Source organism: Sciurus carolinensis, chromosome 11 (assembly GCF_902686445.1).
Source record: "Sciurus carolinensis chromosome 11, mSciCar1.2, whole genome shotgun sequence".
Lineage (NCBI taxonomy): Eukaryota > Metazoa > Chordata > Mammalia > Rodentia > Sciuridae > Sciurus > Sciurus carolinensis.
In genome coordinates this window covers 85,775,959-85,801,055 of record NC_062223.1, presented here as the reverse complement: position 1 = coordinate 85,801,055, position 25,097 = coordinate 85,775,959, and the positions used below count along the sequence as shown (strand labels likewise).

At 36.2% G+C, this 25,097-nt stretch overlaps 1 protein-coding gene across 15 annotated transcripts in view; it reads left to right on the top strand.

Annotated features, from left to right (window-relative positions):
- Dlg2 (discs large MAGUK scaffold protein 2) overlaps positions 1 to 25,097 on the top strand; it is a 2,079,243-nt gene that overhangs the window by 1,722,968 nt on the left and 331,178 nt on the right. For all 15 annotated transcript variants that reach the window (XM_047516979.1, XM_047516993.1, XM_047516982.1 and 12 more), the window contains one exon: positions 16,423 to 16,525. In XM_047516979.1, the coding sequence (XP_047372935.1) occupies positions 16,423 to 16,525 (103 nt within the window). The remainder of the gene's footprint in view (positions 1 to 16,422; positions 16,526 to 25,097) is intronic.

The following is a 25,097-nucleotide window of genomic DNA, read 5'->3' as shown; positions in this document are numbered from 1 at the left end:
ACTATAAAACACTTTGGAGATGTTATTTTTAAGCCATGGAAATCACTGAATTTACAGCCTAAGGGTCCCTAGAGATGGTGAGACTTAGCACCTTCATTTTCCAGAGTGGTTCATTGGCCAGTCTAAGAAAATTAGTGGCAGAGTTAGCAGTGGTACCCAAATTTCCACTTCATTGCATTGAATCACTTCAGAAAAATGAAAACAGATTACTCTTTCCCTTTTGAGAAAGGGTAGTGGCTGTCTACCTTTACTTAATGCACTGGTAATACATTTGCTCATCTTATTACCCATAGTCTCTCTGAATCAAGTACAAATAGTTTAAATTCTGTCCCAGTTTCTTCCATGCTGCCAACCCCTTGCCATGTTCCAACCAGACCCCCAACTATGAAATAATTTGCTTAAAACAGTCCCCTGTGTTCTGTACCTGACTGATTTTAATTGAAATCTGATGTCAATTATCCAGCTGGGCTACCCCTTGTATTTTTTCACAATTAAGAATTCAGTTAAATTTGTAGCTCTTAGCTATTCCTATTTCAGGACACTCTTCTATCATATCTATTCTTTGGTTTTGTTATTGCTGATAAAAGCCATTTTAAGTCTTGGTTTCATAGATAATGAATATGCTGTAATACAAATAGCAACTATTTATGGAGTACCTACCATGCACCAAGTATTATGTTAAAAACTTTATTTGCATTCTCTAATCATCCTGACAATAGCCTAGCAACATAAGGATTACTATCTTCTGGTGCATGTGAGGAAACTAAACTTCCAAAAAGTTAAGTAATTTACCCAAGGTCATAGTGTCTGGGGGCAGGGATGGCAGTAAGCACCTTTCTGCATATTCTCTGCATCTTCTCCAGCTGTAACCACTCCTGGGGCAAAATAATTTTTCTCAATGTTAAACTGAAGAGGAGCTCCCTATTGTAGTCAGGATAAACCAAATTCAGTGAAATGTCTCATGATACCTTGTACCACCAGATCCTTGAGAGAGAGTCAGGACCACGATAGGGCTAGGAATGCAAACTCCTAAACAGACTTCAAAGGTTTAATTTCTGGCTTCACCATATATTAGCTATGTAACCTTGGGCAAGACACTTAATCTGTGCCTCAGTTTCTACCTCTAACATGGAGATTGTTGTGTGTCCTCACTTCACAGAGTAGTTGTAAGGAGCAAGGGAAATTTTAAGCATAAAATACCTAGAACAGAGTCTGGCATACAGTAAGCGCTATGGACATGTTAGCTAACACCACCATCACCACTCTGGTCAGTGTCCTTTCTCTGGCCTCATCACACCTCTTTCCCATACTCATCTCTCCCACATCTGCCACTCAATTACAGCTAATATCTACCCTTCAGATGTTCCTAGTCCTCTCTCACCTCCAGACCCTCACAGGTGCCCTGCTTCTGATGGAATCTCTGGCTACCCCTTTCTCCATCACTCAGTGGGATCTGCCACCTATCCTCACTCTGCTGTCTTATTCAATCTTGTCTCAATGTCACTTCCTCCAGAAAACCTCCTCGTACTTTGACAGGGGCCCCTTCTCAGTATCCCAAGACACCTGACCTTATTATAGTTTACTTATGTGTTCACCTGTTATTGTCCTCCCCTGATCAGCAAATTGCTTGACAATGACTATGTGTCACTCTTCCCTGGAAAGGGAAATAACTAAAATGGATAATAACCAAAATGGATATTTAAAAGAAATTAAATTTATACCAGCACAGTGTTTAACTCTAGGTTTTCTACTCTAGGCACACATGAAAGGGTAACATCCACACAGTGAACATCCATGTTGCCATCCTTGTCCCCACTTACATTTACCTGAGTCTCTAATGAGGTGTTAAATGACATCAAGATGCTAGAAATAATAGCACTATGAAACATCCAGAAATGGAATGGACAGGTTAGGGAAGGATAGAGTTCCCCATCACTGGAAGTATGTGAGCAGAAGCAAATACGCCTGTGGTAAGAATGACAGGAAGAGATGGAGAAGAGAGTGGAATCATTTCACCTGGCAAAGAGAAAACTGCAAATATTAAAAAGAGGATCATGTAGAAGAAATGATATTATTCTGTTGAGTCATCCTAGGGTAGAACTAGAAACAAGAGGTGAAAAGTACCAGAACTCCTTTTGATTTATTTATTTATTTTCTTTTTCTTTCTTTTTTTAAATCACTGGTGCTGACCCCTGACCTCAAATGGAATGGATGTCCCTGAAAGATAGTGAATTCTTGCAGTGTTAAGCCAGTGTCACATAGGGGTTAGATGATCATTTTGGGATAATGTAGTGAGCAGATATTACTCACTCTTGCACTTACTTATTTGCTAGCTCACCTCTTTGGTTATTATTCACCTCCTATTTGCCACCAAACCAGAGACCCAAGTTCTAATAAAATGAGCTCCTACCTATGAGGAGCTCACAAGTAAGCACATTCCACAAGTCAGCTGAAACTGGGTCTTTAAAAACTAAGAGAAGTTTTCATCTGAGAAGGAGAGAAACTATATTTTAGATAGGGAAAATACCATGTACAGAATGTAGAAATGCTAACTCAGAGAAAAGAAAAAAGAAAACCTGGGGACAGGCAGAGATAGAAAGACAGTGTTGTTGAATGAACCCAAAGGTACACACCAGGGTGTAATCAGACCACAAAGGTTCTTGCCATTTCTGAAATCCTCTGATTTGAATATCATCCGTTCCATGGTACTGAGAAATAGAAAAATATTTCCAGAGTACAGAGTCGTTTATTCAGAAAAATCGTGAAGTTCCTTGCTTCACTAGGCAAGGGCCCTAGTGAATGAAGTAACAAATATAACACTTACCTTTTGAAAACAAAAGAAGAAAGATTGACCTTGGACGGGATATGTCATTCATCTTCTCAATAGCATCTGAAAAAATAAATCCACAACTGGAAGTTAACCAAAAAGGTGCTCAATTTTCTATTATTACCAACATGATTGTGAAAGAATATCATGACAAATGGAATTTAAGTATTTTTATGACCCAGTGGCAATCATACATTCAAGGGTAGCAGTGGATAAAAATTTTCCAACCTGTCCCAAGCTGTTTCCTCATCCCCACAGGATCTAGTTATCGAAAGTTGGGCCATAATGTCTGGACCAGATTTCTTTGGTGCCATTGCCAAATACTAGACCAGTATGTCACCAGTCGCAGGGAGCATAAGTTATGTCCTTGAAAGGAAAGTTTCAGAATTGGAATCTTATAGGCATAGACCCTCAGAAATGGACAGGAAAGTAGAGGAAGAACAGTAGGAACTGATAGTTAAAGCCTCAGGAGTTTTAAATCTATAAATCCTTAGCCTCTTTCCCCTATATATAATCTTGACAGAGTACTCTGAGTTCAGTTTCCTTATCTGTAAAATGGGGAAAATAATTCCAACCTCCTGAGGATCAAATGAGATAATGTGTAATATCTTCTATATCCATGCCTAACACTCAATGAGTGTTAACAGTGATGATGATTATTAATCTTGACAATAATTAACAAAACCCCATCTTTGAGAATCCATGCTCCAAGAAGTTTTTTCTTTTTCCCTCTTTTTTAATTTGTTCTAATTAGTTATATTTGACAGTAGGATGTACTTTGACACATCATACATAAATGGAGTATAACTTCTCATTCTTCTGATTGTACATGATGTAGAGTTACAATGGTTATATAATCATATATGCACATAGGGTAATAATGTCTGATTCATTCTACTATCATTTCTCCCCATAGCCCCTCCCCCTCTTCACTCCCCTCTGCTTAATCCAAAGTACCTCTCTTCTCTGCCTGCCCCCTATTGTGAAAAACATCTGCATATCAGAGAAAACATCCAGCCTTTGGTCCTTTGGGAGTGGTTTATTTCACTTAGCATGATATTTTCCAGTTCCATCCATTTACTGGCAAATGCCATGATTGTACTCTTCTTTAAGACTGAGTAATATTCCATTGTAAATATATACCAAATTTTTTAATCCATTTATCTTATGAAGGGCACCTAGGTAGGTTCCATAGTTTAGCTATTATGAATTGAACTGCTATAAACATTGATGTGGCTGTGTCACCATAGCATGCTGATTTTAAGTCCTTTGGGTACATGCCAAGGAGTGGGTCAATTGGTGGTTCCATTCCAAGTTTTCTGAGGAATCTCCATACTGCTTTCCAGAGTGGTGGCACCAATTTCCAGTCCTACCAGCAATGTATGAGTGTACCTTTTTCCCCATATCCTCACCAACATTTCTTGTTGCTTGTATTCTTGATAATTGCCATTCTGACTGGAGTAAGATGGAATCTCAGTGTAGTTTTAATTTTCATTTCTCTAATTGCTAGTGACATTGAATATTTTTTCATTTATTTGTTGATCGATTGTATTCTTCTTCTGTGAAGTGTCTGTTCCGTTCCTTTGCCAATTTATTGATTGGGTTATTTTAGTATTTTGGTGCTAAGTTTTTTGAGTTCTTTATATATCCTGGAGATTAGTGCTCTATCTGAGGTACATGTGATACAGATTTTCCCCCTTCTGTAGGCTCTCTCTTTATGTTATTGATTGTTTCCTTTGCTGTGAAGAAACTTTTTAGTTTGATTTCATCTCTTTTATTGATTCTTGATTTTACTTCTTGTGCTTTAGGAGTCTTGTTAAGGAAGTTGGCTCCTACACTGACATGATGGAGATTTGGGTCTACATTTTATTAGGCACAGGGTCTCTGTTCTATGCCTAAGTGTTGATCCACTGAGTTGGTTTTTGTACAGGATAGGAGATAGGGGTTTAATTTCATTTTGTTGAAGAGGCTATCTTTTCTCCAATATATGTGTATGGTGCCTTTGTCTATTATAAGATTACTGTATTTATGTGGGTTTGTCTCTATGTCTTCTATTCTGTACCATTGGTCTACTTGTCTGTTTTGGTGCCAATACCATGCCATTTTTGTTACTATGACTCTGGAGGAGTCTGGTATTGTGATGCCTCCTGCTTCACATTTCTTGCTAAGGATTGCTTTGGCTATTCTGAGACTCTTTGTTTTTCCTAAATGAATATCATAATTACTTTTTCCATTTCTATGAAGAATACCTTTGGAATTTTTATAGAAATTGCATTAAATCTGAATAGCACTTTTGGTCATATGGCCATTTTGACAATGTTAATTCTGCCTACCCAAAAGCAAGAGAGATCTTTCCATCTTCTAAGGTCTTCTTCAATTTCTTTCTTTAGTGTTCTGTGGTTTTCATTGTAGAGGTCTTTCACCTCTTTTGTTTGATTGATTCCCAAATATTTAATTTTTTTGAGGCTTTTGTGAATGGGGCCATTTTCCTAATTTCTCTTTCAGTGGATTCATCGCTGATGTATAGGAACATATTTGATTTATGGGTGTTAATTTTATATCCTGCTACTTTGCTGCATTCAGAAGTTTTCTGGTGGAATTTTTTGAATCTTCTAGGCATAGAATCATGATGTCAGCAAATAATGACAGTTTGAGTTCTTCTTTTCCTAATCATATCCATTTAATTTCTTTCTTCTAACTTCTCTGGCTAGAGTTTCAAGGATGATGTTTAATAAAAGTAATGATAGAGGGCATCAGGGCATCCTTGTCTTGTTCCAGTGCTTACAGGGAATACTTTCAATTTTTCTGCATTTAGAATGATTTTGGCCTTGGGCTTAGCATAGATAAGCTTTTATAATGTTGAAGTATGTTCCTACAATCCCTAATTTTTCTAGTGTTTTGAGCATGAAGTGGTGCTGTATTTTGTCAAATATTTTATCTGTATCTATTGGTATAATCATGTGATTTTTGTCTTTAAAGTCTACTGATGTGATGTATTACATTTATTGATTTCTGTATGTTGAACCAACCTTGCATCCCTGGGATGAACCCCACTTGATTGTGGTACACTACCTTTTTAATATTTTTTTGTATGCCATTTGCCAGAATTTTATTGAGAATTTTTGCATTTATGTTCATCAGGGATATTGGTCTGAAGTTTTCTTTCCTTGATGTGTCTTTGTCTGGTTTTGGCATTAGGGTGATACTAATCTCATAGAATGAGTTTGGGAAGGGTTCCTCTTTTTCTACTTCATGGATTATTTTGAGGAGTATTAGTATTAGTTCTTCTTTGAATGTCTTGTGGAACTTGGCTGAGAATCCATCTGGTCCTGGGCTTTTCTTGGTAGGCTTTTGGTGGCGTCTTCTATTTCATCGCTTGAAATTGGTCTGTTTAAATTGGGTATGTCCTCCTGATTGAGTGTGGGTAGGTCATATGTCTCTAGAAATTTCTCCATGTCTTCAAGATTTTCTATTTTATTGGATTATAAATTTTCAATATAGTTTCTTATTATCTTCTGTATTTCAGTAGTGTCCATCATGATATTTCCTTTTTCATCATTATTTTAGTAATTTGAGTTTACCCTCTTTCTCTTCATTAGTGTGGCTAAGGGGTTATCATTTTTATTCATTTTTTTCAAAGAACCAACTTTTTGTTTTGTCAAATTTTTCAATTGTTTCTTTTGTTTCAATTTCATTGATTTTAGTTCTGATTTTAATTTTTTTCCTGTGTTCTACTGCTTTTGGTGTTGGTTTGTTCTTCTTCTTCTAGGTCTTTGAGATGTAATGTTAGGTCATTTATTCATTGATCTTCTATTCTTTTAATGAATGAGTTCAAGGAAAGGTACTTTCCTCTTAGCTCTGCCTTCATAGTGTCCCAGACATTTTGATGTGTGGTATCACTATTCTCATTTACCTCTAAGTATTTTTTTATCATTCCTGATTTCTTCTGTTATCCATTCATCATTCAATAGCGTATTACTTAGTCTCCATATGTTAGAGTAGCATCTGCTTTTTATTCTATCATTGATTTTTAATTTCATTCCATTATGATCTAATAGACTGCAGGGTAGTATCTCTATTTCTTTGTATCTGGTAAGATTTGCTTTGTGACTTAAGATGTGGTCTATTTTAAAGATGGATCTGTGTGCTGCTGAGAAGAAAGTGTATTTGCTCATTGAGGGATTAAATATTCTAATTTAGTCTGTTAAGTCTAAATTATTGATTGCATTCTCTAGTTCTATAGTTTCTTTGTTTAGTTTTTGTTTGGAGTATCTATCCAATAGTGAGAAAGCTACATTAAAGTCACCCAATATTATTGTGTTGTGTTCTCTTTGATTTTTGAATTTGGGAAGGGTTTGTTTGATGTACATAGATGCTCCATTGTTTGGGTCATAATTATTTATAATTGTTATGTCTTATTATATGTAATTCTCTTAGGCAGTATGAAATGTCCTTCTTTGTCCCTTCTGATTAACTTTGGCTTGAAGTTTACTTTATCTGATATGAGGATGGAAACACCTCACACATGTAATCTGTGTGAGAGGTGTTTTTTCCCATCCTTTCACTTTCAGTCTGTGAATGTCTTTGCCTATGAGCTAAGTCTCTTGGAGAGAGCATATTGTTGGGTCTTGTTTTTGAATTCAATCTGCCAGTCTATGTCTTTGATAAACTTTGATGAGTTTAGGCCATTAACATTCAAGATTATTATTGAGATATGATTTGTATTTCAGGTCATTTTGGTTTATTTCTGGTTTTTAATTTGACTTAGTTATCCTTTGATTGACTATTATTTTAGAGTAGTTCCTCCCTTTGCTGGTTTTCACTTTCTTTTTTCATTTCATCTTCATGGAATATTTTGTTGAGAATATTCTGTAGTGCAGGCTTTCTAGTTGTGAATTCTGTTAACTTTTTGTTTATCATGGAAGATTTTTATTTCATCTTCAAATCTGAAGCTTAATTTTGCTGGATACAGGATTCTTGGTTGGCATCCATTTTCTTTCAGAGCTTGGTATATGTTATTCCAGGACTGTCTAGCTTTGAGGGTCTGGGTTGAGAAATCAGCTGAGATCTGAATTGGTTTCCCCCTCTATGTAATGTGATATTTTTGTCTCACAGCCTTTAAAATACTATCCTTATTCTGTCACTCTTTTATGGGGGACAGGTACAGGAGATTGAACTCAGGGACACTGGACCACTGAGCCACACCCCCAGCTTTTTGTTGTTTTTTTATTTAGAGACAAGGTCTCACTGCGTTGCTTAGGACCTCACTTTTTTGTTGAGACTGGTTTGAAGTCGAGATTCTTCTGCCTAAGCCTCCCAAGCCACTGGGATTGCAGACATGCACCACTGCACCCAGCCCCTTATTCTATATGCTAGGCATTTTCATTATGATGTATCTTGATGTGGGTCTGTTGTCATTTTGTACATTTGGGGTCCTGTAAGCCTCTAGCATTTGATTTTGCATTTCATTCTTTAGATTTGGTGAATTTTCTGATATTATTTCATTGAAAAAAATTATGCATTCCTTTGGTTTGTATCTCCGTGCCTTCATCTATCCTGATAAATCTTAAATTTGGTCTTGGAAGTTCTGTTCATAGTTTCTTAACATCGTCTCTCTGTGGTCAACTATATTTCAAGATTAAATATTTTGTCTTCATTGCCTGAGGTTCTGTCTTCCAAGTGGTCCAGTCGGGTTGGTGATGCTTTCTATTGAATTTTTAATTTGGTTTATTTTTTCCTTCATTTTGAGGATTTCTGCTTCTTTTTTTTTTTTTTTTCAGAATCTTTGCCTCTTTATGAAGTGATCTTTCACTTCCTGTATTTTCTCTCTGACTTCATTCCTTATGCCACCCTTTACTTTGCAGATCAGTTTAACTATTTACATTCTAAACTCCTTCTCTGACATGACTTCCACTGTGGTGTTGATGGATTCTGTTATTCTGAAGGTTTCTAGTAACTCACTGTTTAGGGGGAGACAAATAATAACAACAATGAATGCAAACAATATACAACATTAAACCAAATAGTTCCTACTATGACGTCCACAATGTTAATTATCACAATAAACAGAAATTATATGATCAGTTACTACCTACAATAATAATAGCAAGTTTGCAAAAGGGTTTACAATTTCAAATGGTGGAGAGGGAGAGAAAAGAAGTGATAAAGGATGTGATGATTATGAGAGAGGAGGAGAGAAGACAGAAGTAAAAGATTAAAGGAAGAGTGAAAGAGAGAACAATAGAGATTGGCTGTAAGTAGAAGAAGAGAGATTCAAGGGAAGCAGGTAGGAGAAAAAAAATAAAGTAAAAATTTTTTAAAATTCAAACATAAAAATGAACACAAAACAAAACTAAAATAGATTCAAGGGAAGCAGTTTGGAGAAAAAAAATAAAGTAAAAATTTTTTTAAAAATCAAATATAAAAATGAACACAAAACAAAACTAAAATATATTAATCAAACATCCTAGTTCACAAAAATATCCATGAAAAATAACTGGCTTCAAAAATGCTAGGAATGAGAACAAAAAAAGAATATGTATAAGTGTCCATGTACCACTGAAGTCACAATTAAACAGAGAAAAAGAATTTTAAAAAAGAAATCAGAAAGCATTCTTGATTAAAAGTTAAAGAATTTTTTTTTGTTTGAGTTCAAAAGATTCTCAGCTTCTCTTCTCAGCAGTTTTAGGTGGGGTCATCTGGAGTGTGGTGCTCCAGCCTCTGGATGGCTGGAGTGGAGAGGTCATCCCCTAGGTGGAGTTCCTGGAGGCAGCGTTTAGGCTTAGGTGGGCTCCAGGCTCTTTGCTGAATGCCAGTTGGTCTGGAGATTTTAAATCAGCTCACCTCTCACCCAGTACTTGCTGGTCCACACTGGAAGACTTCATCCCAAGGATCTCCCCTGAGTTCCACTTGTGGGGAAACCAATTCTTAGTCCCTTATATCACCTGTGCACCCCACATTTCCTGCTCTTGGGGTTCAATCTCCAAACCATCTCTCCCACCCCTGCCCTTCTGAGTTCCCAGCCAGATGTGTCTCTCCCAGCCAGTCTGCAAGCAGTCAGATAGGAGGGGGAGGGGTAGAGTCGATGGGTTTCCATAACCAATTGTCCCCTGTGTAAACCTCTCTCCACATTTGATTTTTTCTTGATCACTTAAGCACACTCTGTCATGTAGTGTGTGCTTTACTGGGTCTGTATTTCGGGCCAAACTCCAGTTTGCCAGGAATCAGCTTCCTCAGCTGCTGTCCCCCATACAACAGCTGCAAAATGGTTCCTTCCTTTGTACTCCGCATGCCACCTGGAGAGATGGCAGTTTCTCCCCAGCCCCAACCTCCCCCCCCACACACACAGATATCATGTAGTGCATCTTTCAGGTTTGTTGGGCAGTGTCCTTGGTCTCTAAACATTCTGTACCCAGACACACTTCAGCCTTCCAAAAATGCAGGTTCCTTTAATTCCCTTATCCTTCCACCATGCTCAAAAAGCATCCACTCTGGCTGGTGCTTCCAGATTGGCCTCAACAGCATGTTCCGCTGGGGACTTTTTCCTTATTTGATTATATCCAACCTTCTATGTCCCTGCTCTGCTTTGAATATCCAATTTTAAATTTCAGTAAAGTCCCCACCCGACCCACTTTTTTTGTTCGCCCACCTTGAGGAGAAGCTGCCTATCTGCTTTCTTGGTTTCATGTCATGGAGCAGCTAGGAACACAACCTCCTCTATTCCACCATCTTCAAAAACCCCCATGCTCCAAGAATTTTGATGAAGTCAAGTTTCAAGAAGAGAATTCTTAAAAAGAAGAGAGCTTGCTGGGAGCAGTGGCATATGCCTATAATCCCAGAAACACAGAAGGCTGAGGTAGGAGGATCACAAGTTCAAAGCCAGCCTCAACAACTTAGTGAGACCCTAAGCAACTTAGTGAGATCCTGTCTCATGATTAAAAAATAAATTAAAAAGGACTGGGGATGTGACTCAGTGGTTAAGTGCCCCTGGGTTCAAACCCCAGTACCAGAAAAGAGAGAGAGAGAGTGAGAGAGAGAGAAAAGAGAAGAACTCTGAGAATCTATACATCCAGAAGAGAAAAATTCAAACTGAAGCAAAAGAATTGAAATAATAAATATATGAGACTGTGTCACACTTGGCATATCAATGATGTAAACTGTAAATACCTCTAAACTGTTATTTGAGTCAAGTTTACTGATAAAAATGCAAATCAGAGGTAGAAATAAGAATCAAAGTAACCTCAAATAATTTAGAAGACTAGAAGAGAGCATGTTTCCTAAAATTAGAAGGAAAATCAAAAGGGAAAAGGGCAATGTGATCTTGTTCAGGATAACAGCAGCCACAAAACGCCACAAGTGTAGAGATACTCATGTAGAGTTAGGTCTGTGAACTAGATTTGGTTATTACTGGTCCAGTGAAAAATAAGCAAATATACATATTGAAGCACATGCACTGAGCTGGATCAGAAGAGCCCTGCACTAGTCCTAATTCTGAAAAGATCTGGAACAATCCCATCCTCTGTGGGGATTGTCTCTAATCTGTAAATGCTGGACAAATAAGTTTCTAATGTTGAAATTCTTTCTTCCTTTAAAAAAACAATGAAGTAACTCAAATTATATTTCGTGTTGGTTATTTTCCTTTGGATTTTATTTTATCACTTATAATCATAGCTCTTTGGAAAATATGAACAGCAATAATAAATACTCTTTGCTGAATGCCTGTTTATAGTCCCAACAACTCTGACAGGTAGATAAGAATCATACTCATTTTATAGGTAAGGGAGCTAAGATTTTTTTAAAAAACAAAAGTGTTTCAGTCAGTCTTTCTTGCCATGGTGACCAAAAGACCTAACAAGAACAATGTTGGAGGAGGAAAAGTTTATTTAACACTTGTGGTTTCAGAGGTCTCAGTCCGTAAATGGGCAACTCTGGACTGGAGGTGAAGCAGAACATCATGTTGGAATGGTGTGGAGGAGAAAAACCACTCAGGACATGGCAAGGAAGCAGAGAAATCTCACCAGGGCCAAAATCCCCCAGGGACTTACTTTCTCCAGCCACACCCTATAGTTACCATCCAGTTAATCCATATCTGTGAATGAATGTACTGATCACTTTAAGGTTCTATAACACGATCATTTCACCTCTGAACTTGCTTGCATCTTCTCACACATGAGCTTTTGGGGGACAACACATATCTAAACCATAACAATAAGTGACTTTCCCAAGTTACCTAGAAATAACCGGTGGATTTGAGATTTAAACTCAGTTCTGTCAAACTCCAAATTTTTTGTTCTTTCCACTTTTCTATATTGTTTTTTTTAGGGCATTGCCTGAGAAAAATTCAGAGAATAACTAGAATGATGAAAGATGTAGACGTTTTATTCTATAAAGGAAAAATTCAATAAATAGTGGCAATTTACCCAGTTCTCTGGTCAAACATCAAAATCTATTCTAGTAAAGATGAAATGGCTAAAAGTTAAACTATAGTCATACCACAGGAAAACATGGAAAATTTGTTAAATATACTGAAGAGGGGGGAGATATAATATAAAACTTAAAAAACTAAAAGGAAAGGAAATAATAAGTGTGACTATACAACACATTTCAAAACTATGTCAACAAATAACATACAAGAAAAAAGTTAAAATCAATAATACAAAATACAAGTACAATAATGCAAAGAACAAACCAAGAATATTTGCAATAGTGATCTGAAAGGGAGTGCTAATACTCTTAATAAACACATACATGTTTAAAAGAATAAATTAAACAAAAAGTAGGAAAAATATGCCCATTATGACTTCACACGGCACCGTCCAGAGCAGCTGTCACAGGTGCAGCTTTGAACAGTGTCATAGTTCTTCCCCATAACCAGATCTGACCTTTCTATGCCTCATTTCCACTTCTGTAAATGTGATTGACATAGTGCGAGTTTCAAAGGAAATTACTACAGACAGAGAGTGTGATTATTGTTAAATGTTAAGCATTGTACTAGCAGAAAACACTCCTTAAGATAATATGATTCTGGTTACAGCTTCAAATTGCTTAAAAAAAAAAGTAGGAAAATAACCGGGCATGTTGGTACACACCTGTAATCACAGCTGCACGGGAGGCTGAGACAGGAGGCTCACTAGTTCAAAGCCAGCCTTAGCAAAAGTGAAGTGCTAAGCAACTCAGCAAGACCCTGTCTCTAAATAAAATACAAAACAGGGCTTATGATGTGTCTCAGTGGTTGAGTACCCCTGAGTTCAATCCCTGGTACCAAAAAAAAAAAAAAAGAACGTAGGCAAAATATAGAAACATAAATACTATGTAAAAAGAAACTCAAATAACCAATGAACATAGAAGATATTTAACTTCAAAAAAAAGAAATACAAAATCCAAAAATTCAATTGTCTACGTATCCAAATGGAAAACAGCAAATGTTGCAGTATATACAATTATTACAAGAGTATGAGGAAGTTGTTATGGCTTAGATATTATGTGTCCTTAAAAGCTCATACATGAGAGAATGCAAGAACATTCAACAGTGAAAAGATTGGGTTATGAGAGCCTTAACCCAATCAGTGAATTTATTCCCTTTAGGGTAGTAACTGAAGGCCAGAAGAGGTAGGTCATGGAAAGCATGCCTTTGTGTTTTATATTTTGTATCTGATAAGTGGAGTCTCTCTTTGCTTCCTGGTGTGACGTCTGGAACTGCTTTCCCACCTCTTCCACTATGATGTTCTGCCTCACCTTGAGCCCCCAGGAATGGAGCTGGCTATCTGTGAACTGAGATCTCTGAAACAATGAGTCACAAAGTAAACTTTTCTTCCTTTCTGATTGTTCTTATCAGGTCTTTGGGCCACAGCAGTGAAAAGGTAGACTAAAACAAAAGTAGAACATCACTTACTACTTGTGGGAATATAAGTCAATGGTACAATTTGGCAATAACTACCAAAGTTTTATACTCATTCCCTTTGCCCAGCAACTTACTGATAGATGATATTTATTACAGCATTGTTTATAATACAAAATACTGAAGAACTGAAGTATCTATCAATCTGCACTGGATAATGAATTGTTTTTCATTGAATATTAGAACACTGTACAACTATTAAAAAGTATGAGATCATTGTGTGGTAGTAATACATGAATTAAGAAACTCCCTAAGATATATTAGTAGGTAGGAAAATTAAGATATGAAAAATATGTAGAATATGATCTTATTTGTATAAAATTTTAAAATTGGGTATTTTATAAACCCATTTATATTCATAATGAAAATAAAATAAAGAGAAGTATATATAATAAGTCACCAACATAGTTAACTTTGGAGACAATAATAGGAGGTAGGAGAGCCTTTTTTATTTTTATGTACATGCATTGTGTACAATATGTTATCTGGCAAGTGAGATTTTGTCCTATTTTCTGTTTTTTTTTTTTTTTTTTTTTGCAGTACTAGGGATCGAACTCAGGGCCTTGTGCTTGTGAGGCAAGCACTCTACCAGCTGAGCTATCTCCCCATCCCCTGTTTTCTTTTATGAGTTTCAATATGTTTAATAAATAACCATTCTTAAATGTTCAATAGTGAATTCAAAGAAATAATTGATATACCATTTGACTTAATCCATTTCTATGGAACTTATTTTTCAAAAATATGTTAATAAGTGTAGTAGCACAAAACTGGAAATGATTTTAGCCATGTTATTAGGGGTCTCATGAAAAAATGCTGGAACATTTACACCATTGACAACTAGGCTCCAAAAAAAGGTAGAATGGTATAAGCTCGTATGAAGATGTCTAAGATGCATTGTTAAATGTCAAGTAAAACAAAAGCAAGGTATACATTTTATATATGATTTGATCTATTCATTAATAAAAGGACAATAGTGTGTTAAAATATAGGTAGATAGAGCAGCAAAAGTAGGGATGTGCTTGCATGTGCTTATGGTGAATTTTCTAAGGAACAGACACAAAAGTGGTTACCTCTGGAAGTGGAGATGGTGAGGGGACATTTACCTCACTCTTTTTTACCTCTGTGAAACAGAAGTTGTGAAATATGATTATATTTTTTAACAAAAAGTTAACCCTAATCATTTAACAAGAGGGAATTATTTGACACTTGTAGTTTGTGTTCTTCAGTTTCCTATTACAAAGTCCTGGATAAAATAGCCTTTCTCATCTCTATGGCTACCAGCATTCTACTTCTGACTCTTCAACAGCCTGGATGGTCTCTGACATAACAGACATGACTATTTTCTAACATGGAATTGATCTGCAATTGTATAGTTCAAGGAGGCTTTAGACCCAGATACTCTAATCATCTCTCCCCTCTGAGGTGGGAGAAAACAGGTTTAGGGAGGTGATGTGACAGTCACTCAGCTAGTGGGTGGTACAGTCAGGCCAGGTCCAGCTAATGCATTTCCCAGTGTTTCTGTGTAATCCATGCTCACAGGAAAGAGTTCACCAGGATAGAAGACACATAAAAGACTAGGAAAATTATAAAAGCAAATAAGGAGACTTTAATGAAGTTAGGAAACAACCAGGATGCAAATTGAAGATTACTGATACTCCAGGCCTGGAAGTGATAACCTCTACCCCTGTCTACCACTCCAACATTGAGTGATAGGAAATAAGCTAATTTATTCTTTCATGGACCATAACAACCTGCCCTAAAAGAGAGAGAGAGAGAGAGAAGAAAGCAGAATTATGACACCATCTATAGAAATATAGTTTTATATAGTTTAGAAAAACTGGCCTTACCATTTGTTCACTTCAAGCAGAAGAGCTTCTTAAAGGTTCTTATTCTTTGTTCCCCACCCAATGTCCCTCTTCCAGAGCAGGCACAGCACTAATTATATTGTATTAACTGAATTGATTCAAGAAAGATTTTAGCTTTTGCTTCTCACTAAATTTGAGTTATAGAGATTTTTCACCCTGGTAAAGTTTGGGGCTTATTTTTTTAGGTACTCTGTTTCTCTTTCTGTATGGGCCTAGAATGGGAGTTAGCAATTGCAAAACCTCAGGCACTCTTTATTTCATTTTGTCAGAATCCATTAGGAAATTCTGCATGAGAAATGGGGCATTCAAGTTTATTTTGGAACAGAGCTCATGGCTGTCTCACCAAGCTCAGTATGACAGGACTAGGCAATTGACCAGAGAGGGGTTTGGCTGACAGCCAGCCTCATTCCATACAGTCTCCCCAGAACCTCATTTGAATATATTAATCTGTCAGCACATAGTTGTCTATGTACATTACATGTGTCTCTCTTCATTAACCTGTTTTCCCTCTAATTTTGAAGGCTCTTATTTACCCCCAGAAATCTAGGAAACTCACAGGGGCATAGTAATGCGCACACCAAAATCCTAGTAGACATAAATGGATAAAAATGCTTCCATCCCAGTCAGATCATGGAACAAACACAAGATGAATTTTTTGTGTATCTGCTATTTAAAAGTTACTAAAACCATGAAATTTACTAAGAAATACTTTACTAAAAGATGGAAGTCTTTGAGCATATGAGTCTTAACTAACTTACCAGTTTTGGGACACCCCTTTCTTCTATCATAATACAGATTCTATGCCTAAATTTCTCTGATTTCCTCTCCTTCAGGTGAATGGCATTGACCTCCGTGGAGCATCTCATGAACAGGCAGCTGCTGCATTAAAGGGGGCTGGACAGACGGTGACCATTATAGCACAATATCAACCTGAAGGTTAGTCAGAACCCAAACTTACAATGTTCTGATATGTCTCTGTGTGAAAGTGTACCCACATTACTGATTGCCTTTATTAACCGTGGTCCCCATCAACAACATTTTTTTAAAGCTACCTATAGGGAAAACTTAATGATTACTGTCCAGAGAACATGAGACCTTCAATGACAGAACTAGGCAATTGACCAAAGAAAATATCAGGAAAACATTAGGCAGTTAGGCCTATATGAAAACATGAATTCAAATAAATAGCAACCAAATTCAGATTTATTTCATTTATATTTTTATCTAATATACATTTTTGGTCCCTAATGGATACTACCAAAACAATTACTACTTAGGAAGCAAGGGAGAGAAATTTCATTTATAGGCAGACCATATCTTCTCCTTGTGGCATTAATTTAGTTCTCGTTAACACTACCATGGTTTAGAGGTCCCCCTCCCCTACTTTGATGTTATACTGTTCCTTGTTTGGAATAAATCACTATAAAAACTGAGACTTGGTAAGATGGCATTATCATCAGTTGGATTAGTCAACTAAAAATTGATAAGATATCTGAAATGGGAATAACTTTACCCTGCTCTTTCATTGATTTAAACACTTGTTTCTGTGATCAAAATGAGGCTCAACAAGGCAACTGGGATATTACCTCTTATGTGGTTTATTTCTTAGAAAATTCATTTATATATTGCTTCCTGATTAATGAAACATACTAAGCATACTACTGTACTACTGTGGAATAGACCTTGTACAAAAGAAAAAAAAAAAAAAAGGAATGTGGCTTCTGTTTTCAAGAAAGGGAGTTGATTGCTTTGTTCTATGACTAGCAGAAAGAGTTTTCAACAGCTAAAATTGAGAGTAAAAAATGTCATCAGGAAAGAGCCTTTGTGCATGTGTGTGTAAGAAGCTCCTTTGGTTTTCAAATAATTGTTAACTTCTTTGGCCCTTTTGGAAGACTGAGGCTTGTGTCTTACCTGTAGCAGCTTAGGTTTTATTGTCTATGGTAGCTAATTTGCATATGCGGAACAGGATAAAGAAAACAATTTCTTCCATGGATATGTTATTATGTTACCTTCATTTGGATCTGACTTTAGAATTAGAATTTGCAAGTAAGTTATACAAAAATGTTTTATAAATATTTTGTCCTACTGGCCTAGGCCAGATATGGTCAGACTGCTGGTAGAAAAGGGATTTGTGATAGTCAGAGATGGATTATACCAGTTCCCATGGAACATGCTCTTCCCAGACAGATTTGGGAAGTCTTTTTACTTCTTAAATCTTAGTAAATGTGTTTACAAATAAAAATAAAGCATCTATTATAAAACAGAAAATGAAAATAACTGACAACACCATTTGATTAACAGATTTTACATCATGTAGAATAAGAACTTTCTCATGGGAATCTTCCATTTCCTTCATTGCTGTTTTCTGTCAGTCTCAAAACACTATGCCTTCCCTATACCATCAGACATGGCATAAGTGTTCTTGACTGTTTTCCTACATTTGAAAATTGTATCTTAAATAATTCTGCAGACTGATAAAGTGGTTAGAACCAGAGAAAGTCTTGAGAGTCGTCAGGTGTTCTAACAAATAACCATGAACACAATGATTTCAGATTTTGAGGTTTACAATAAAAGACAAACATGTTCTCATTCTATCAGTATAAATCCTCAACTTTTCACAGGAACTTCCTTGCAGCTTGGTTTCCCTTAAGCAATATACTTAATTTGGATAATGTGCTGCACTTTATCAAGATACCTATTCTAAGCATGTTCTACAAATCACATAATTGATTTTTAAAATGCTCTAGAGAAACCTGCAAATAATAACAGCAAACTTCTTTCAAAATGCCATTGAATTTACAAAATGACTTCTCTACTATAATAGTCTGTAATCTAATTTGTCACAACTTTAAATCAGTTGAAAATGTAGTAATAGCAAGATGAAGCAATCAGTTTTATTCTCCCCTTTGAAAACTTTATGTGTAGCCAAGCCTTAATTGAACTATTGTTTGGACTGAAGTATTGATTGAATTGTTGTTTTGGTCATTTAGGGCCATTTAAATTATATAATATCTTTGGGAAATAAGGATCAATTTACTTTTAAAATAACAAGTGAAATGAAGGCTGTTCTATGAGATTCTGTTAGAAAATTCTCATCAAAAGCCAGGTGTGGTGACTGGGCACACACCTGTAATCCCATTACATAGTTTTGTCTCCTGTACTAGGGAGATTGAAGCAGGAGGATCATAAGTTCAAGTTCAGCCTCAGAAGCTTAGCAAGAGTCTATCTCAAAATCAAACAATAAAAAAGGTTGGGGATGTAGCTCAGTTATAAAGCACCCCTGGGTTTGATCCCCAGTACTGAAAAGAAAAAAAAAAACCTCACCTATTTCCTTTCATATGCACCAGTGTTGTTACCTGCTCGGTTCTTATGATAATGCTGAAAGAAGATTTTGCTGTCATCATTTCCATATTGTCAAGAACAAGGCTTCCAAAAAATATGTTTTTCAGTCACATTCAAATGCTTTATCAGGAATTTTCTAAATATTCTCCCAATATTACCAGCTAGAAATTTAGAAAATTTTACCCTCTACCCCAAATAATATAGTATTTACATTCATCTTCAAGGAATTTTGTTTATCTTGCTGAGGAGAAAGTACCTTTATACATTTACTAGTGATCAGTTCCTGAAGACATATGACCAAATTTTATGATAATGTCACTATTTCTAAGAATCAAGGAATGTCAGAGAAAGGATAAACCTGCAGTAGTCAGAATGGTGCGATGGTGTTCTGTGGATATGTGGGAAAGAAGGCAGAATTGAAAATGAATGAGATTTCTGTTTAAGAGTAGTAGAAAGAATATCTTGCTACAAGATTGTAAGCTTCATGCATGCAGACACCCTACCTGGGATTTGTTCACTGACAATCTGTATCTGTCATTATAATTGGTATTTCTTAAAGAGCTGAAGAACTAATGGATAAAAGTTTAGCATACCTCAGTACTTAAATTTCATTTGATGGGAATTAAAGATTAAAGAGATTCATTTTTACTTACTTGCACTTTTCATTTTTGCTTGAAAGACAGAAATTAATTGCTAAATAAATGTGTGTTACAAAATATGAAACCATTTCCAACTGTTGTGTTTTCATAGTGCTTTGCACATTTTTAAAAATAAGTATTATTGCCTGGTGTGCCTGTAATCCCAGCTCAGTCCTGGTTGTCTACATTACTCTATCCATCATCAACCTTATTCAATGTGCAGTTCAATGTAGTACTATTAAAACCAGTTTGAAGAATCTCATACAAATGGCATTTCCCTCTGGTGGTATGATTGAAATTCATTTTACCACCTTTTGAAATTCAGTTGTGTAGTGTGCTTACTATGAAATGAATGTGTGTTGCAATAACAATAAGAAGAAAATGCTGAAGCTTTTTTCCTTTTCTTTTTTTATTCTTATTTTTAAAGATTCTATATCTGATACTTCAGGAATAATTAAGCATTACAGGAAACTAGCACCTGTAATAACTTCAATTACCCTCGTTCATTTTGTGAAGATACTCAATATCACTTCACATTAGGAAACGTAATGTCCTACATACAAGTGCACACACATGCATATGGGCAGGCGGACAACATACATACAGCTTTCCAGTCACCTTCTCCCATTGCTTTCAGAATTATCTTTCTAAAAGACATGACCCCACAGTACCTGTGCACAACCCCTGCCCTTCATGATACCTTCCCAGCCCATTCCTACGCCCTTCCTTATGCATCCCACTGCCACCCAGGGTTTTGTCTTTTATTACCTTCCCCTATAGCAGGAGACTACTACCTGCTTCCACACTTAGTTCTGAAATGCCACATGGCTGTTCCTTTTCTTTTTGGGCTCCTCTGCCTGGAATGTTTCTGTTCTCCCTTTTCACCTGCATGATTCCTAGTCATCTTGAGGGCCCTCAGATTTCAATTCTCTAAGAAGCCATCTTTAATCTTCTTGAACATGTTGATTGATTCTTTCTCTGAGCTCCCCAGACATTGTTTTCAGATACTTAGTATGTCCCCTTATTGAGATTTGCACATTTCTCCATTCAAGTGAGCTCCTACAGAGCAAGGAGTCTTCTATCAATCATTTTATCTCTTCTGTTAATGTGCTTAATACAAATTTTACTATACTTTATCAATGTGTTATTAAGTAAGTCTCCCCTAGTTTTAGAATATTGCAGCATAATAGCAATATAATATTTTCAGTGTTTTAATGAGTAAATATTAATAGCGGGTGCTTAAGAAATGTTTGTTAAATAAATATTGAATGAATGACCTGGAGTTTTGATATTAGATGCAGAAATAGTAAATGAATCCCTGGGTTGGACATTTGTGTTGATAGTTTTCACATGATGTCTTTTTGCTTTTAAAAAACCTTTAGTGACCTTAATAGATAAACTCCCTTTCTCCTGCACTGCAGAAAATCTATAGAGGTTGCTTTATAATATAGCATCAAAAAAATAATTAAAGCCCTAACAGTTCTAAACTTCTAAAAGCCAGTTTTTAGTACCATCAATGCATTAAAAACACTTTGCTTATGACGTAATTATATATTTGTCAAAAGGATCTAACACAGTGTTCTCCTGGCTAAGATCAGGGCAAATATTTACAGTATTTCTTGCCTTCTCACTTATATAATAACAACTATATTTAACATGAATTAACTGACCTAGTATTGAAATTATAAAGCACCAGCAGTTCACTTGGAATACCATGTGGACAATAAAAATTATTGAATAAAGTGCAAAATAGAAACAATTAATTGCTAAGCTGTCCTATGAAGATAACTAAAATCTTTTTGCCTCTAATCTGACTACTCAGAGTATTGTTGGTAACATTGCAAAGGTTTCAGAATGGACTGCAGGTGGGAAAAAGGGTGAGGTCACCTCAGCCAGCAGTATCTATTTCAGCAGATAGCAGAGGGGCCTGATTTTCTCTACCTTTTGTTCTTTTTAAAAATTTTGTTCTTTTTAGTTACACATTGCAGTAGAGTATATTTTGGCATATTTATACAAACATGGAGTACATCTTATTTTAATTAGGATACCAGTCTTGTGATTATACATGATGTGGAGTTTCACTGTGTGTTTTCACATATGTTGTTTTAGTCATCTTTTTCACTGCTGTGACTAAAAGGATCTGACCGGCACAATTATAGAGGAGGAGCAGTTTATTTGAGGGCTATGGTTTCAGAGGTCTCAATCCATAGACAGCAGGCTCCATTCCTTGCGGCTCAAGGTGAGGCAGAACATCATGGCAGAGGGAAGCTGTGGAGGGAAGCTGCTTATGTCATGAGCATGAAGCAGAGAGAGAGACTCCATTCTCCAGATACAAAATATATACCCCATAGCCATGGCCCCAATTAACCACTTCCTCCAACCACACCCCACCTGCTTCTAGTTACTACTCAGTTAATCCCTTCAGGGATTAATTCACTAATTAGGCTAAGACTCTCACATCACAACCCAATCATTTCTCCTCTGAACTTTTTTGCATTGTTTCACACGTGAGCTTTTGGGGATACTTCACATCCAAATCATAAAGTATGTACATAGGAAAGTTATTTCAAATTCATTCCACTGTCTTTCCTATTCCTACTCCAACCTCTTCCCTTCATTCCCCTTTGTCTGCAGTGAACTTCTATTCTTCCCCTCGCTCCCTGTTGTTGTGTGTTAGCATATCAGAGAGAACATTCAACCTTTGTGTTTTGGGGTTGGCTTATTTCACTTAGCACGATAGTCTCCAGATCCCTCATTTACCAGCAAATGTTCTTGCCTTTTATTCTTTAATTGGGTACTTGAGTTTCTTTTAAAAGAAAAATGCAAAGGACAGCATTGATTATTGCCTGGAAAGTAATAAGTATAGTCTGTTTTATGGAATTGTGGCAGAAGGATGATGTGGTTTTTCGTTTATATATTCATTCAATCAATAGGTATTATTTTCTGAACACATACTATGCTTCAGTCAGTGTTTTAGGGAAAGGATAAGCTGTGAACCAAAGCAGGTCCTCTCAAATATAAAATGTGTCATATGGTGTTAAGCAGTACAAAGAAGCATGAAGCAGAGTAGATGATAGTGACAGAGAAATACACAGTGGTCAGAGAAAGATATACTAATAAGAGGATTTTTGAGCAAATATCTGACAGAAATGAGGGAGTAAGCCACACAGGCAACTGAGAGAAGAAATTAATCATTCTAGTCTTGTGCTACCAAGTGTGGTCCATGGGCCAGCAGCAGAGACAAATATTAAGAGCTTCTTAGAAATGCAAAATTTGGAGTCCTAACTGAGGCCTACTAAACCATAATCTGTATCTCACCAAGATCTCCAGGTGATTTGTATGCCTATTAAAGTTTGAGAAGTACTCTAGTATGCTTCAGAACCATGCAAAAATTGTCACTGTCACTACTGGGTTCAACCCCTTTTATCTGGAGCACTGACACATGAGACTGTGTCACTAGGGTCGATTTATGGCATGTGTTAGCTAATTATTGGTCATAGCTCATTGGTTTCACTAGGCATGCGTAGATTGTAAAGAATTTAAGAAGCTATGTGTCATTGAGATTACTTTGCCTATTCCTCCCCTCTAAATACAGATTAGCAAACAAATTTGTATCTTTCTACAAGACCTCATCTAGTGAGACTGAATCTGTTCAGGCTTCATTCCCTTTAGTGTAGCTTCTCCTGCAGGTAAGTAAAGAAGCAGCAAGTGGGGTAAGGTAAGAATGAATTCCATCACATTAGATGCTTTTATGAACACAGAAAAAGGTCTTTGGGCATCACTCCAAATTTTCACTGAGTAACTTACTATATTTTAAAACAAATTCATTTAAATAATCTTTTTCACTTCTTTTAAGTTGTAAGGCTAATTTTTTTTTTAAAAGTACATATTCCTTTCAACAAGAAATGCAGCTCTGATCTGATTTGGGGTAACCACTGACTTAGAGCTTAAACCACAGTTGGATGCCATGGTATATTTCTCTGTAGGATAGAAGATATAATGAAAGCTTAAAATAAATATGTAACTTATGCCTGAAGCATCTAGATACCTGTACCTGAGGTTCTCAGAAATGTGAGTACATATACCACCCAAGAAGCTTATTTACAATGCAAAACATAGTGCTTTATTTAAATCAACATCTATGCAAGTTTATGCATATGAATGAGCAGCTGTGGCATGTTGAAATTTTTTTTTTTTTGAGGCAAATAACTGTGTCTTAAATGCCCAAGCAAGATTTGCAAGGTTCAGCTGTGACTTTTGGTCAAAAATTGCATCAGCACCATCAGAGAACATTTAAAATGAGATTTTTGAATGAAAAGTCCTGTGTCAGACTCTAGACTGGAAGAGAATAAGATTTTCTAGTGCAAACTCTTACTATATGGCCTTATGCTATTTCGTCTTTAAGAGTTTGTTTTCTCACCTATTTTTTAAAAGTGGTTAGGGTAGGTAAGGTATTTTTATAAAAAAAATCTGATCCCTAACCTCAGATTTTTGGTAGTATAGAAGCATAAGTTTCATTGCATTTTTTAATGCATAAGAAGAAATGAATTCACAATTTATTTAACTTGATGACTTCTGTGTGTTTTAACTAGAATCACTGAGAAATAGAAACTAAAATGTGAAAGAATCCTTAAGGATCATCTTGTCTGGTTTGCTCATTTCACACTTGATGGAGAGCTGAAGTTCATCAATACCCAAATAGGAAAGCAGTTCAATATCTTAAAACTGTCATATTTACTGAAGTTAAGGCTAGCTGAGCCTTAATTATTTTAATTGAATATAGACATTGATGAAGGGGTAGGTTTATACATAATCCAGTAAGATTATTACAATCTAATAGATCTAAAGAGGTCAAAAATTCTCTGGGAACCTGGAGGCTTTCTAATGCATGCTACTTGACTCTCTTTTCTATCTTGTTACTGTTGTTAACTGCTATTGTTCATGTATCACAGTTGAATCATATATTCATAACATATTAAGTATGTAAGCAATTATTTTTAATTATAAAAAGTCACCAACCTAGAAATATCAACACTTCAATAAGTAGTCTGAATTTAGTATGATTCTCTTTTTCCCCATCCTGCCCTCTTCCTATAACATCCTTCAACTGTGCATCCATCTGTTCATTCATCTATCCATCATCAATCAATTCATCCTTAGTGATGCTCTGCATTGCCAGATTTCTCCTAAGTTTCATTGATTCTTGCCTAATTAATCTGAGTGGTATAATGTGATTTTTACTGAAATATTAGTAAAGAAACTTAAAGAAAACTTCATATGACACTATGAAGCTTAGCCTTGTCTTTCTCCATGACCCTCTAACAGATAATGCCTCCACCAGCAGCCAGGAATCTTTTCCCAGCTACCTTCTAGTTGCTTTTTTGTCATCCCCAACCTCCATCTAACATATAACTCTAAAGAAAATAACCAGAAAAGATGACTTCTGCTTATGGATTCTGCAGATTCATGGAAGGTTCTTTTCAGATACCTTAATGATGATGCTGCATTTCTCTTCCTGTGCCTAAACC